Source organism: Neomonachus schauinslandi, chromosome 1 (assembly GCF_002201575.2).
Source record: "Neomonachus schauinslandi chromosome 1, ASM220157v2, whole genome shotgun sequence".
NCBI classification, from domain to species: domain Eukaryota; kingdom Metazoa; phylum Chordata; class Mammalia; order Carnivora; family Phocidae; genus Neomonachus; species Neomonachus schauinslandi.
In genome coordinates, this window is record NC_058403.1 from 170198118 (window position 1) to 170215713 (window position 17596).

Here is a 17596-nt window from a genome sequence, read left to right on the forward strand (position 1 = left end):
AAAACAAATAATCAAGTCAAAAAGTGGGCAGAAGAGATGAACAGACACTTCTCTGAAGAAGACATACAAATGGCTAACAGACACATGAAAAAATGTTCATCATCATTAGCCATCAGGGAAATCCAAATCAAAACCACACTGAGATACCACCTTACACCAGTTAGAATGGCCAAAATGGACAGGGCAAGAAACAACAAATGTTGGAGAGGTTGTGGAGAAAGGGGAACCCTCTTACACTGTTGGTGGGAATGCAAGTTGGTACAGCCACTTTGGAAAACAGCGTGGAGGTTCCTCAAAAATTTAAAAATAGAGCTACCCTATGACCCAGCAATTGCACTACTGGGTATTTACCCCAAAGACACAGATGTAGTGAAAAGAAGAGCCATATGCACCCCAATGTTCATAGCAGCAATGTCCGCATAGCCAAACCGTGGAAAGAGCCGAGATGCCATTCAACAGATGAATGGATAAAGAAGATGTGGTCCATATATACAATGGAATATTACTCAGCCATCAGAAAAGATGAATACCCAACTTTTACATCAACATGGATGGGACTGGAGGAGATTATGCTAAGCGAAATAAGTCACTTATTTGTGGAACATAAGGAATAACATGGAGGACATTTGGAGAAGGAAGGGAAAAATGGGGGGGGGAAGTGGAAGAGAGATGAACCATGAGAGACTATGGACCTGAGAAACAAACAGGGTTCTAGAGGGGAGGGGGGAGGGGGGATTGGTTAACCCGGTGATATGTGTTAAGGAGGGCACGCACTGCATGGAGCACTGGGTGTTATACGAAAACAATGGATCGTGGATCACTACATCAAAAACTAATGATGTATTGTATGGTGACTAACATAATATAATAAAATTAAAAACTACAAAAAAAAAAAGAAAGAGAAAAAAATTAATTTTATCATTGGTTCAGTAATATGGAATTATTTGATACTAAGTAAATAAAGATAAAATACACAAGTTTGTAATTACAAATGTACTTAGTAAAGCAAAAACATAGCATTCTTAATTAGTAAAAGAAAAATCAATGGAACAATAAAAACAGAACTATTACCAAAAAAATAAAAAATAAAAAAAATAAAATAGAAATAAACACGTTTCCGTAAGTTATTCAATGGGTAGCTCAACCCAGGTTGAAAGTTTTTTTCTCTTACCTGGCTCTTATCTGTAGTGTTATCTGTACTGTAGTGTTACTGAAAGGTTTTTGTAGGCAATTTAAAGAGGAATGAAGACAGGGATGGAAAAGCTATTTTTCTTTAACCTCTCTTGACAATGAGTTTAAGTTGCTAACTCCCACACATCTCCCCCCTCAGGTTCTGCCTAGAGATTACGGCAACACGTCTGTTGCTTCCAATAATACCTTGTTCTCCCTGAACTCAGATTTACCCTGCCTCCACACCTGATTTCCGCTGGAGTTTTGTATTCTTGCACTCAAGGTTCTGCTGGCCGAAGATTCCGAACCACCAATGGTTAGGGTTCAGAGGAAGGAGGTGCTAGCCAAGAGATTATTTGGATGTTCTGATTTGGCTTCACTTTCAACACTTTAGAAAAGTCCTGAGCATGAGTCCGTTTGATTCTGGTACGTCCACTGGTTCCCCAAAATTTTAATTTCAATATAAAAATATTTGTTAAAACTCCATTTACTGCTGCTTTATAAACTGGTTCCATGGGGCTCAGCCAGGGCCTTTGGGGCCATTAGGTTGAAGCTAGGCCACGTGCGTAGGACTCAAGAAAACCTCACAAATGTCAGTTTGTAGGCTGATTTACTACATCCCAGGCAGGCAGGAAGTGGTTTCCCTCTAAAGCCATATTTTAAGAACTGGAGAGAACTATTAACTTTAGGGAAAAAAAGGGAACTGGGAAAAACTGGTGATTTTTCTGAAGCCACGGTTCTATCAGTGCCCTAAGTCACTAATTTGGCTTAGCCCAGATAAAACATCAAAAGGTGCAGTCTGATCCTTCTGTAAACTATTTGCTTTTGTTAATCCAAAATTATTCTAGAAGGTCCTATCAACCCCAACAGCCATACATCGGGGCACTCGGGGCACTCACAGGAGTTATTTTCAGTACGGAGTAACCAGATTTGCCCTGCACTTTCTGGTGATCCCCACCGCCCCCCCGCCCCCCCGCCCCCCCCATGAGAAAGAGATACACACAGAACTTCTGTGGGCTGTTAACCACTGTTTACAATGTTTAGCTTCTATCTGACTTTCCCCGTAATTCTAAGCCGTAGAGGTTTTTAGAAATCTGTGCAGGAGTAGATATCACAAAAGTATTCCAAGAACAGAACCCAACACTCCCATACCTCTTACAATCAGGTCTGCAGCAGCAGAGAGCTTGTCTACACTTGTTTGGACCATGCAGACGTATTTCCCAGCATGCTTCAGCTGGATGTTTCGGATCATCAAATCACCAGCTGAATCCTGCTGATAAAGTAGGGGAAAGTGGTTACAATTACTTTTTAATGAGCTCTAAATATCATTATCACATGAAGGACACTGTGACTAATGTATTTATTTTACACTGGCTGATGAAAACATTAGTGATGCAAGCCATGGCCTATTAAAAATATGTGAACCTGCCTAGGAGATAAGAACACCAACACTTTCAGAACACACCTTGGACAAGACCTCGGGTGTCTGGCTTCTCTGGGTCTCCAGAGCAGGTTGCCACCCAGGTTGGAAGCACTTAAACTTACTTAAGGTGGTTCTTGATCTAGTCCTGGGGTTTTTTTCAGATATGCCCTCAACCTGCAGCCTTCACTGGCATTCCAATACTTTGGAACTCTATATTTGGAAAGGGGAGGCAGGCCCACATTTGGAGGCATCTGCATTTTCCTGCACAACTCTGTCTTACAGCCAGCATTTTGATTGCTCCCAGGTTTGAATTAAGAGAGTATGAGGACCACACTCTCCAAGGAAATCTAGCATCACCTAGTGTGGAATGCTGCTAATTTGTTTTTGAAATGCCAAATGCAAGTTTGATTAGCAGATGCATGGGACTGATTACATCCCAGTATGGACTTCTATGTGCCCTAGAAATATTCGTACATGTTCACCAGCATGGTACTTTTAATAAATATGAGACGATGCCTCTACAGTTTATCACAACTAAAGAACATGGCTACACCTTGGAGTTTCATTGTTTCACAGCTCTGTTCATCAAAAGCTTGGAGAACAGGTGGCTTGCGTATGAGTGCTCCCTAGAGGTCAGATTCAGGAAGCTATGCTTACTTCAAACCCCACAACAGATGACAAGATAACATAGGTTATGTTGGCCCTGTTGCTATTCTTCCAAATGACAATAATGTTGGATAATGCTTAACAGTATTTAAATATGGGAGCCATATATTAAAGCTAAATACTCACATGTTCTATAAGGTAGGTGCTCCTGTTATCCTTACTTTACAGGTGAAGAAACTCAAGCACAAAGAGGTTGTATGACTTGCCTAAAAATCACTTAGCTAATAATGGCAGAGCCAGGATGTGAATCCACAAAGTCAGGCCATTCTACCATCTGGAAAGACCTTATTCTCAATCTAATTTAATGTGTACTTAATTCCCTTTGTTTTAGAGCATATATCACAAATCCATCCGGGACAATGGAAAACCTGGAACTGCCAATAGTTGTAATAAGTTTAGAAGAGAGGCTCAAGCATTCAGTGAAGGGAGAGCTGATGTTTAGGTACTCAGTTGTCTTGGGCTGATCCCTGCTGTGAGATTTCATGTAAGTCTCTGGGTCTTAGTTAACTGACCTGTGAAAGAAGGATGCATTGTCCACTGGGTGAGGTTGTGAGAATCAAATGAGACTGTATGTGTATGTGAAATCCTGAAAACTGGGAAGCACAGAGTTAATTTAAATTGGTATTATTGATGACCACAAGTATCAGGTCAAAAATATTAAATCTAACTCAAGGAGAGCTGTGATTTTTATTTATTTATTTATTTTTTACCAGGAAGCTGTTTTATTTATAACACTTGGGTTCTCATTCAGATTCTATTTACTAATCAAGTCTTATAATTGCTCAGTAAAATAGGATAATAATTGCTACCCTATTCTGCAGGCTTTCTGTAAGGATTAAAGAGCTGATAGACATGAAAGTGCTTGATAAATGATTAGGCGCTTTGCAAATATAAAGGATCATCACCATCATAATTAATACTTCTTTACCTAAGGCATTCATGTGGTTAGGACTCTTGAGTATAGGTTTAAACAAAAAAATATGCCTCACAAGGAGGTATGTGCAGGGAAGGTGGAAAGCCGTATTTGTTTTAAAGAAATGGGTATACTATGTCGATTATCCATTTCATTCACCAAGGGATTAAAGTCAGAATAAACCAGTTGTAGCCTGGAAATTTCAGAGTACAACAATGTATTAACAGAATGTGCTGTCTTTATTTACAGATTTGGATCAGAGTTGTGTTTTTAAAGTGAAACTGAAACAAAGAAAAAAATAAAGTCAGGATTGAAGTAAGAATCTCACAGAAGGAGACCACAATCAACTTTCTTTTTTCCTTTGAAGTCATCCAGATGAAACAGTTTATTGAGATCTACATTCGTGTTCCTACCAAAGTGAACAAAACAGTACCAGCTTATTTTTTCTTGTTGTGGTCTGTTCTGTTCCTGACAGAGCACTTGGAGGCCATCAAAGGACAAGGGAATAACAGCTTTTTTGAAAACTGCAACAGGTTGGTTCTACCAAGCATCCCTTCCACCATGCTGACCCAGGAAGCAGAAACTGAAATGGCTTGCAGCATTGCTTCCTTCCCTCTTCTGCTGTCAAGTTCTACCGCCATAGACATTAAAGATCCTTGGGGCTAATACACCGATTTCTCACAATTTGTAGTGCTGTCCTGAATTTTGCACTTCTTAGCAATAACTGATGGGTATTAGCAAGAGTTTCACAGAAGAGACGAGCTTTTCCCATATGAGATGCTAATGGCTGTGATTCCACAGACAGAGCTCTCTACAAAAGGTGGTCATTAGTGCTTGACTCCATTAGGGGTGTCCCCACCTGTGCCTCAGCCAGTCCAGCATAAAATCCACATCTGTCTGACTGATAGGGCATCTATTTTGATCGGTCAGGCAACTGTTCTAATTGGTTGGTGACTGTGCCATTCTGGGAGATAATATTTTTAATATCTCTCCTGGCCAAGACATTGGTCTTAGCATGAAAACTAATATTCTGCTTAATCTATGAAGGTTTTCTCAATTTATACTTTCCTGTTATTAAAATCCATGTTATTCTTCCTTCAATTAGCACAACTATTAAAATTTATCAAGTACTACTTTTGTGGAAGGCATTAGGTTATGCACTTTTCTAGACCTGAAGGTATTTAATATCTTCAATGCCCTTGTGAAATTAATATCTCTCCCACTTTGTGATTAAGCTGAATCATATCAAAGAAGTCCAGAATGCTTAATATTGGCAATTTCAACCAGGCTTTCTCAACCAGGATTCCAAGAGTGAATCCCTCGTGACCCAAGGCATCCACTGATGTAATAAACTAACTTCTCTCCTATGTATCTAAAATATTACCAGTTATATATGATCTTTGGAAAAATTGAGAAAATGTTCAGATTATTCTTGGTGTTCCGTGAGAGACATCATTTGAGAAAGGCAGCAAGAATGTAATTAACAGAATAGTATTATAGTTGAGTGGAAAACAGGCCCTCAACATATCATACAGATAATTTTATAAGCTTTAGCCCACTTATTCTCAACATAAGGGGGAGGGGAGGCAAAATGAAGAGGGCAAATTAGATTCCTATGGCAGAGGAATGGGGAGGGCTTTTTTCAAGTCATAGCCTCATTTTTATTTTCTTTTGTCTTTGGTTGGACCCCTCCATGAGCATGGCAGCCAGAGTGAATCTTTATTACTAATGGGAATGTACGGCAGTATTAGGGTAAAAAAATTTTTTTTGAGAACAATTGTGATAGATACAGATTGTTTTCAGATTTAACCTCATCTTGGTGTGTATTCAATGGTAATATGTATTTTTATGGAAAGGAAGGCATTATGAAAATTCAAACATTTGAATTCAAAATTACCTGGAGATAATAAATACCCTGATCAGACTTTCAGATTCAAGAAAGAGAGCCCTAATGTCACAATGAGACTTCTATAAGAGCCAAGCAGAGTTTAATCAGCAGCCTAAAACCACATGAGTAAACTGTCCTTAAGACATTTTCTTAATCATGTGCTATGATATATGGTATTGCGTGGAGCACAGAGCCAGGGATTTGAAGTTTTTTTTTTTTTTTAAGATTTTATTTATTTATTTGACAGACAGAGACACAGTGAGAAAGGGAACACAAGCAGGCCTCCCGCTGAGCTGGGAGCCCAATGTGGGGCTCGATGCGGGGCTCGATCCCAGGGTCCTGGGATCATGTCCTGGGCCCAAGGCAGATGCTTAATGACTGAGCCACCTAGGCGCCCCCAGGGATTTGAAGTTTAAAGCTGAGTTCCACAGTTTAGGGCTTTGAGGCCAAGGTAGACCATACATTTCCCCCCGAGCTCTAGTTTCCTGATTCATACATAGTTCGGAATAACTAGCCTATAGCATTGTTGTGGGGATGCAGAGGACTGTCATCTAGGGTTACTCAGGAAGTGGGGCCGCACTGATCAGGCAAAAAGGAGCAGGAATTAACCAAGAATTTCTTAAAATCAGGTGTTGGAACAAGATCAAGAATAACCTTATATTTCTTTTCAAGTTAGTCTAAACAAGTTGAGTCACTTTGCAGAAGTTCAGTGCATACTCAATTTCCTATAGACAGTTTGATATTAATACTTACCCCTCCAACTCTTTCAAAGTGGTCCCCATCTTTGTCAAAATCTATCAGGTGTCCATTAAATGACCAAGTAAACACGATGTCTAGCGAGTGATCATGTGTTACCTGGCAAGGCAGAACAATACTTTCTCCAACAGTGACATCCATGCTGGAAGGGGGTACCATCACCCTTGTTGGATCTGTGGGTGAAAACAAAGGCAAATCATTAACAAAGCCTGTGAGCTTGTGTGGAAGTAAAACGTAGAATCCAAGAGCAGGATGAAATACTAAGTAGTTTTGCTTTATTTTTTCTTAGGCTGTGACCAGTAAACCTCAGTCATCTGGGAAGCTGAGCTTCAGGCCAGGAGGTCATTTTTAATATGAAAAGATGAAAACACTCATTATGTGAATCTTCACAGAGCAACAAAACTCAGCTGGGGAGCACTGAGGTTAGATCTCTGAAGACACTAATGGAAGGGCCTACTTCTGACAGCCTGCTTGGAAACTGCTTCTTTAAAAAGGTTTTCATATCTCCCCAGTGTCACTAGAAAGCAGTAATTCAGCTGAATACTAACAGGAGAAATCCATGTTAATTTGAAGTTTGTTTGGCTCCCCCCTACCTTATTATACAAATGATAAATGTTTAGTATGGGAAATTTAGGAAATTTAAGAAAGTTAAAAGAAGAGACCAAAAAACAAACAAAACAAAACAAAACAAATCCTACTTACTCTCCTTACTGTCCAGATAAAACGTCTTTTTTCATTTTGATGTAATTTCCCTCTGTCTTTTTGGTTTATAGTTTTTCAAGTTGTTTTGTTTTGCATTCTTATAACATGATACACATATGATTTTCCTTTTTTCTCTAGTTAATATAATACAGGTTTATATCTTTATCTACATATTTTTATAATCTGCATAATGTACTATTAAGTTTATAGTCTCAACCATTTTGAAACTAAGACATTTTAGCAAATTTTTATAAATATAATATAAAAATGCTGTAATGAACTCATTGACAAAATTATATATATTTGCATATGTATATTACATCTTTAAAATAAGTACTAATTCGCTTTTAAATTCACCCTTTACATTATGATTTTAATTGAAAAGGAAATGGGCTTGTTTAGCTGAGACAGTTTATAAACCCTAATCCTACACTGACGTGCCGATGATCTTTTATTTTTCACTGCAATATGATTTCATAAAATGTTGTCAGAATACAACTGTGAAAAGAAATTTGAGTTAAATATAAAGGTCATATAAATACCTAAAGAATGAAATTCCAAATTCAGCCATATTCCAGAAATTTCTCTGCACTAAACCAAATCAAACTAAACCAACTAAACAAACCATAACAAAGAAGACAAATCAAAAGCAAACAAAACAATGAAAGAACGTTGATTAATACCCTTCTATACTCACAGGATTATATTTCAGGCTGTGGGGTATATAAATATTTATTAAGTGTATCTCCTCGATTAAAATCTCAGTTGGAAATTTTGAAATGATGTCTCATAGGACATGTTTGATGGGTCTTACTTTCCAGCAATGCATACAAAAACCTCCTCTTTAAAGAGAGTATTTAAAAGAGTTTTTCTGCCCTTTTAACCAACTATGGAAAGCACACATTTCAAGTCATTAGAAAAGGAAAGTCTGTGTCCATAAACAGATTATCAGCTTGGAGTGAAATATACTTTTGCTGTTTTCCAAAACTAGGAAAAGATCATAAATGGACTGCTTGTGCTTTCAGTCATTGCCGTATGAGTGAAGTTCATGAAAAGAGAAGGTAAAAACAGGTATTCTCAGCTAAGAGATGATGGGAGGGAAAATCCTTTATTTTAAAACCTGAGGCTTTTACAAGTCACATAATCAAAATTTGCTCTAGTGATTAACTGATCTGCAGGTATAGATACAGATTGAGATTTTTTTTTTTTAAATGAGGGAAGGAATTGAGAACAAAGCACTTTAGAATAATTTTTGCTTTTAAAATTTAAATTTTCCTCATCTATAGAATGAAGACTGGAACGAATAATTCGTGGCCAAAATCATATGTGTGTATGGTTTTTATTCAGTGAGATGTTGCCTAATTCTCCTTTAACTACCTGTGTACTGATTTCACAATTTACATTCTTATCTTAAAGAACATTCATTTGTTGATTTATCCACCAAGCGTGTAGTGTGTGTTGCATGGATGACAGTGCCTTGGTAGCCAAAGAGATATAAAAGAGAATGAGGGAATGAAAACATTCATAATAACTAGCTGAGCCCCTTACATTCCAAGACACTGTGTTAAAACTTTACATTTATTCTTTTTTTTTTTTTTTTTTTTTTAAAGATTTTATTTATTTATTTGAGACAGAGAGAATGAGAGAGACAGAGAGCACATGAGAGGGGGAAGGGTCAGAGGGAGAAGCAGGCTCCCCGCCGAGCAGGGAGCCCGATGCGGGACTCGATCCCGGGACTCCAGGACCATGACCTGAGCCGAAGGCAGTCGCTTAACCAACTGAGCCACCCAGGCGCCCAAACTTTACATTTATTCTTAACAAATAGGTATTATTATCATCTCTACCTAATGGATGAGGGAAACTGATGCCTAAGAGTGTTTAAAAGGAACTATCTGCTGTGCTAAGCTGCATCCTTTCATTTAGCTGAAAACATGATATCCATTCACAAATCATCCAGAGACCAAGTCTAAGGGCATAATATAGCAATTTGTACTCTTGCTTATGTACAGTCCACTTAAGATATTTAAATGCAGAAGAAATTCAGAGAAGGCCGTGGGGTGAAGACAGTTTCAGAGGGTTTCACTGCAAGAGTAATGAAGTTACTGCCTTTAAAAAGGTAAAAAGTAGCGATGACTTCATGCATAAAATGCTGGCTTTAGCTCTAAGCCTACACATCAAACTCCTGAGAGCAGAGTCAAATGTCCAGGCTCAAGTCCTTAAAAATGTCTTGGCTTCCTATCTCCTGACAACTTTTGAGTGAGCAGCAAGGAGTTGGCACATAGCCTGGAGTCATTTGCAATTCTGGCTCACATTTTTAATTGACATTTGTTTCCTGAAGAAATGTTCATTCCTTTATGCACATGTAGGGAGTGGGGACAGATCTTATTATTAGTGAACTCAGTTGCCTGTTAACCAAGAACTGGAGAAGTTCCCTAAATCAAGGATTATGCTGGTCCGGTCTGTGCTGACAGCTGCTAATTCATGAACTTAGCACTTATCACCGATTCCTGTTCTGAGCCCTGAGGGAGCAAGAATCAAGGCAAGGCAAGTCATGCAGGATACACACATCAGAGAGGTCTCCTTGGGACTACAGAAGATTAAACTAAAGAGGTTGAAACCTCATTATCTACTTGGTTTTCTCAAATTGCATGCCTGTTCAGTACTCCTGTTTTCTGTGTTGTGAATTCTGATGCTTTTTACTTGATTAATTTCCTTAAATTTGAATACAAACGCTGTACACAAATAAACAGATGGCTTCTTCAAAACAAAACTGTCTCCCCTCCTTGGGTTTTAATTCATCAAGATCAGGAAGAACCTATATTTATGACTTCTGTTCTGAAGAGTCACTCCAGCTATTGTTCTGTGCATAGAACTCTCAAAGGCAATTAGGACTCGAGATGTGAATTGATGTCTGGATTTGGATGTAATTAAATACCAACAATAAATATGACCAACAACATCCCTAAACTTTTCTGCTTGTGGTTGGTTCATCCTGCAGAGAATGATAAAATCAGAACTCCAGAGGACTGATGTTTAAAATGTATATATTTACCAAGTGTTTAACCCTCCTAGAATAAAATAAAAAAAAATACTCATGTTCTACATTGTTTCCTATAATAGATAGAGGACAGAAAGTACACTAAGTGCTTTGTTCTTGAGAGCAGGATAACCATGAGAGAGAGAGAGAGAAAATTATTAACAACTCTGTTAACGATTAGGTCAACAATTTGATGCATAAATTACAATACTTATTATCCAAGTTATATTATCTTCTGACTTTCCCTATTGGTGAAAAAGCTTTCTGATCTAGGGCTTTTATTATCTATAAAAACAAGTACCTGTGGTTCACAGGACAAGAATTCTATTTTGATTTTGCTTTCCCTATACAATACCAACCCTTCCTTTTAGTTGGTAAATACTTTCACTCACAGTGCCAAGGTATTCACTCGGTAACTATCAGGAAAGTACTTAATGTGTGTTTCATTGCTCTTCATTTACAGAAAGTATGCATCTCCTTTTGTTAGTGACTTTCTTTACTGTAATGGTTTTGATGATGCCTTTGAGTCAGGTTGTGTCTTCTTTTTTATATTAATTTTTATAGATGGAACTTTAAAAATGGGATTCTTCAAAAACAGGAGCTAGTCAAAGAGCTGACAGCTCACCTGAAATGGCACAAGGGGGAGTGGCCAGAGAACTATTTTTTTTTTTATTATTATTTATTTGAGAGAGAGAGAATGAGAGAGAGCAAGCACATGAGAGGGGGGAGGGTCAGAGGGAGAAGCAGACTCCCTGCAGAGCAGGGAGCCCGATGCGGGACTCGATCCAGGGACTCCAGGATCATGATCTGAGCCGAAGGCAGTCGCCCAACCAACTGAGCCACCCAGGCGCCCGCCAGAGAACTATTTTTAATAGTAGTTAAATGCCACAACAAAGATGGTGGGTTAATTTTCACAAAAAACCTGGAGGTAGCATCCTAGGGATGAATTTCCACTCTCTGCATTGGTCCCATTTTTTGAATAAAAATAAAACCTGTGTTGGATGAACTATATCTACAAATTCTGCATAAAACACACATAAAAGGAATACCCTAAATATGAGATGAAATTCAACTTCCACAGTGATTTCAAGCTGGACCAATTCTTTCATTTAGTATGAAATGTAATAGGGATAAAGGTAAAAGACTACACTTAAAAAAAACAGCTACAAAGGTACAGGCTAGAAGACTGTATTGGCAGCTCACGTGGAAAAGACTTGAACATCTCAGTGTCAACAGGGTTTGTGAAGTTGCCCCAAAAAGCTAATGCAATCTTAAGTTGCACAGATAGCGTGTGGTATTTCGTCTTAGGTAGAAATCCCATTGTATTTTGCATTAATGAGACCACAGCTTGGCTAGGAACATCTTTTGGATTCACTGGCAAATTAGTGCACCTAGGTTAGTGAAGCACATAACAAATCTGTAATGGCTAGAATAACTGAAAATGTTTGACATAAGAAAGAGAAATTATAGGAGACACAAGAGTGGTCTTCAAATATGTGAAGGGTTTATAGGCAGAATATGAATTAAACTTACTTCGTGTCACCCAAAGTACAAGGTACAAAGAAGTGTATTTTGGCTCTGTATAAGAGAGCTTTCCAATAATTTGACCTTTTCAACAGGGAAATGCGCTGCCTCAGGAGAATGTGAATCACCTATTCAAAAAGTATTCAAGCAGAGGTGGGCACCATCAGAGAAGGTAAGTCAGGTTACACTGAAGGCCAACCAGGCTGGATAAAGCCTATTATCCCTCTGAAGACTGATGCTTCCCTGACCACCCTCCTCACTGGTAATCTTTTCCTTTAGTGAAGCTTGTTCTCTTTCTTCAACATTAAGCCTGAGCATTGTCACGGACTATCATTTACATATATCCAGTTTCTCCCCTATGATCAGGTTCCTGGGAGTCAGTGACCAGATCTTACACTTTTATAATCCCTGGTGCCTAGCTCTGTACCTACTCATGAAAGGTGGTTAAGGATAAGTTGATGACAATCTGTGAATGGTGGTATTGGTTAATGCTAGAAATAAGACCCTGAACCTTGAAAGTGTTGTAGATTGGGAAGGTATTGTGTTATATTTCTTATTATATACCCAGTAGAACATAAAAAAGGAGCCACCTAAGGGTTCACTCACTGTGTAAATTCTGGTTCTTCTTCTGTGTTCATTACTGACACATTAAGGATTTATTTTTTTCTTGCTTTAAAAGAGCAATTTATTTTATTTTTTAAAGATTTTATTTATTCATTTGAGACACAGAGATAGAGAGAGAGTGAGAGAGAGCACGAGCAGGGAGAGAAGCAGAGGGAGAGGGAGAAGCAGACCTCCCGCTGAGCCAAGAGCCTGACGCGGGGCTCAATCCCAGGACCCCGGGATCATGACCCCAGACGAAGGCAGATGTCCAACCATCTGAGCCACCCAGGTGCCCCAAGAGCAATTTATTTTAAAAATAATTTCAAACTTACAGAAAAGTTGCCAGGAATGTACAAAGAATTCTTTCACCTTCACACAGACCCCTCCATTGTTAATATTTTACTGCATTTGCTTCTTTCGTTCTTGCATATAATGAAGATATATAATAAATAAACATATTATCTATGTATTATGTATTTATAATATATGATATTATCTATATATTATATATTTATCCATAATAAATAAACAAACATGATATTATCTATAATATATAATATATACTCATTATCATTAGACTTTTTCTGAACCTTTTGAGAGCAACTGCAGACACGAGGTCTCATCACCCTTAAACAGTCCAGCATGTATTTATGCAAACAAGGTCACTTTCCTAACAACCAGCACATGACCCTCCAAATAAAGAAATCAACCCTGGTACATCATCACTTGGCAATTCAGATCCCAATCAAAATTTGCTAACTTTCTCAGTCGTGTCTCTTTATATTTTAGTCCAGGACCTTATCCAGGAAAGCATGTTGAATTTATTTGTCATGCTGCTTCAGGATCCATCAAGTTAGACCATTTCTTTAGTCTTTCCCTACCTTTCAAATCCTTGACAGTTTTAAAGAGAATAGGCCTTACATTCTATAGGTTGACTCTCAACCTGGATTTGTCTGTCGTGCATTCTCAGCAGGAACAACACTGAAATGTTGTGGTGTATCTTCTAAGTGCATTGGATCACGAGCTATGTGATGTAATGTGAACTCATCTTCACACTGACCCTGGTTAAAAACCATGGTTAAAAACCCTGATCACCTGGCCATGTTGGTGTCTGCATTGTTTCTTTACCTCATATTTAACATTTTCCCCCTTGTAAGTGATTAGAATTTTGTGAGGAGGTATTCTGAAATTACACCAATATTCTGACACTCATCACACCTCTACCCATCAGACTTAAGATCCATTCAATACTCCTGCCTGAAGCAACCACCCCTGTGATGACTGCTGAATGACAAGTCTGTTTCCATCATTCCTCTACATGTACTGGATGACATTTTCTTTTAAGGAAGAACTTTCCTCTCTCTCTCTCTCTCTCATTCATTCATTCATTCCTCTATATACTCTTGGCTTCCTATTTTATCCAATGGGTTTTAATACATTACTATTGTTATTTATTTTGATGCTCAAATAGTCCCCATTTTGGCCAGTGGCAAACCTCTTAAACTGGCTCCTGTGTCCTTGTGACATTTTGCTCATTTGTTGAGTGTTCCTTACTGTCTGGCCCAGTAAGATGTTCAAAGCTCATCTTACACTTTGCTGTAGTCCTAGAATCAGCAATTTCTGCAGGGAGGACTGGTTATTTTTAGTGGATGATGGTTTTGAGAAATCAAGATGAGGACACCATGTGCTTACGATTCTAGGTCCCCTTAGCCAAAGAGCTAAGTGCATGCACATATATGCACACACATATGTATAATACACATAAATATACCTCTATAATTATCTCTAGATCTTGTCTTCAAAACATTTACTCATTTCAACTCAACACCCAAAAAACAAAAATCCAATTAAGAAATGGGCAGAAGAGATGAACAGGCATTTCTTTAAAGAAGACATCGAGATGGCCAGTAGACACATGACAAGATGTTCAACATCACTCATCATCAGGGAAATGCAAATCAAAACTACAATGGGATATCACCCACACCTGTCAGAATGCTCAAATAAAAACACAAAAAACAACAAGTATTGGTGACCAAATTAAATCCAACAATATATTTTTAAAAAAATCATTCACCATGATCAAGTGGGATTTATTCGAGGGATGCAAGGGTGGTTTAATATTCACAAATCAATCAATGTGATACATCACATCAATAAGAGAAAGGAGGATAAAGGCCATATGATCATTTCAATAGATGCAGAAAAAGCATTTGACAAAGCACTATATCCATTCATGATAAAAACCCTCAACAAAGTAGGTTTAGAGGGAACATACCTCAACATAATAAAGGCCCCACTGCTAACATCATACTCAATGGTGAAAACCTGAATGCTTTCCCCCTCAGATCAGGAATAAGACAAGAATGTCCACTCTCACCACTTTTATTCAACATAGTACTGGAAGTCCTAGCCACAGTGATCAGACAATCAAAAAGAATAAAAGGCATCCAACTTGGTAAGGAAAAAGTAAAACTCTGACTATTTGCAGATGACATGATACTATATATAGAAAACCCTAAAGACTCTACCAAAAAACTACTGGAACTGATAAATGAATTCAATAAAGTCGCCGGACACAAAATCAATGTACAGAAGTCCATTGCATTTCTATACATTAATAAGGAAGCAATAGAAGGAAAAACTAAAAAAGCAATCTCATTTACAATTGCACCAAAAATAATACCTAGGAATAAGCCAACCAGGGTGGAAAAGACCTATACTCTGAAAACTATAAAACACTGATTAAAGAAACTGAAGATGACACAAACAAATGGAAGGATATTCCATGGTCATGGATGGGAAGAACAAATATTATTAAAATGTCCATATTACCCAAAGAAATCTACAGATTTAATGCAATCCTTATCAAAATACCAACAGTATTTTTCACAGAACTACAACAAACAATCCCAATTTGTATGAAACCACCAAAGACTGCAAAGAGCCAAAACAATCTTGAAAAAGAAAAGCAAAGCTGGAGGTATGACAATTCCAGATTTCAAGTTATATTACAAAGCTGTAATAATCATAACAGTATGATATTGGCACAAAAATAGACACACTGATCAACAGAACAGGATAGAAAGCCCAGAAACAAACCCTTGATTATATGGTCAATTAATCTTTGACAAAAGAGTCAAGAATACACAATGGGAAAAAGTCTCTAAAAAATGGTGCTGGGAAAACTAAACAGCTACATGCAAAAGAACAAAACTGGACCAGTTTCTTACACCATATACAAAAATAATCTCAAAGTGAATTAAAGATATCAATGTAAGACCTGAAACCATAAAAATCCTAGAAGAGAGCATAGGCAGTCATTTCTTTCACATCTGCTGTAACAACATTTTTCTAGATACGTCTCCTGAGGCAAGGGAAATAAAAGCAACACTAAGCTATGGGGACTACATCAAAATAAAAAAGCTTCTGCACAGTGAAGGAAACAATCAATAAAACTGAAAGGCAACCTACTGAATGGGAGAAGGTATTTGCAAATGACATATCTGATAAAGGGTTAGGATTCAAAATATATAAAGAACTTATCAAACTTAACACCCAAAAAACAACCCAGCTAAGAAATGAGCAGAAGACACGAACATACACCTCTCCGAAGAAGACATCCAGATGGCCAACAGACACATGAAAAGATGCTCGACATCACTCATCATCAAGGAAATGCAAATCAAAGCTACAATGAGATATCACCTCACACCTGTCAAAATGACTAAAATCAAAACAAGAAACAACATGTGTTGGTGAGGATGTGGAAAAAAGGAACCCTAGTGCACTGATGGTGCGAATGCAAACTGGTGCAGCCACTCTGGAAAACAGTATGGAGTTTCCTCAAAAAGTTAAAAATAGAGCTACCCTATGATTCAGCAATGGCACTATTGGGTATTTACTAAAAAAATACAAAAACACTAAATCAAAGGGATACATGCACCCCTATGTTTATTGCAGCATTATTTACTGTAGCCAAATTATGGAAGCAGCCCAAATCTCCACTGATAGATGAATGGATAAAGAAAATGTGGTAAACACACACACACACACACACAGGAATATTATTCAGCCATAAAAAAGAATGAAATCTTGCCATTTGCAACAACATGGATGGAGCTAGAGAGAGATTTCACTTAATGCTAAGTGAAATAAGTCAGTCAGAGGAAGACAAATACCATAAGATTTCACTCATATGTGGAATTTAAGAAACAAAACAAATGGGGGCGCCTGGGTGGCTCAGTTGGTCGAGCATCTGACTCTTGATTCTGGCTCAGGTCATGATCTCAGTCGTGAGATCGAGCCCCGCATTGGTTCCTCGTTCAGTGGGGCATCTGCTTGGGATTCTTCTCTGCCTCTCCCCTGCCTCGCACATGCTCTCTCCCTCAAAGAAATAAATACACGAATCTTTAAAAAAAATAGAAACAAAACAAATGAACAAAGGAGAAAGAAAAAGAGAAAGACACAAACCAAGAAACAGACTGTTAACTATAGAGAACAAGCTGATGGAGTTTGTTCCAGAGGGGCAGTGCATGGGAGGATGGGTGAAACAGGTGAAAGGGTTTAAGAGTACAGTTATCCTGATAAGCACTGAGTAATGTATAGGGTTGCTGAATCACTCTATTGTACACCTGAAACTAATATAAAACTGTATGTTAACTGTACTGGATTCAAAATTAAAAAAATAAAAACAAAACAAAAAAATTTACTTATTTGCTTAATCAACTTATTTTTTGCTTAGTCTAACCAATCGACAACCTTGTCAACTGACGCCTCTGCCCACCACCTCTGCACCCACACTCAACTATCCCATGTCCTAGGATTCTGGGCCCATAGACCCACGCCTCACGACAGCTCTCCAACCCACCTTACTATCCTGTATCCTCAGCTACCTATGCAGACTCCAACATG

The 17596-nt window shown here is 38.1% G+C and overlaps 1 protein-coding gene across 1 annotated transcript in view; it reads right to left on the reverse strand.

Moving 5' to 3' along the window:
• Positions 1-17596, reverse strand: part of CNTN4 (contactin 4) — a 703244-nt gene that overhangs the window by 27507 nt on the left and 658141 nt on the right. The window contains exons 13-14 of the mRNA XM_021694959.1: positions 6814-6989; positions 2323-2443 (exon numbers count right to left, since the gene is read on the reverse strand). Of these exons, the coding sequence (XP_021550634.1) occupies positions 2323-2443; positions 6814-6989 (297 nt within the window). The remainder of the gene's footprint in view (positions 1-2322; positions 2444-6813; positions 6990-17596) is intronic.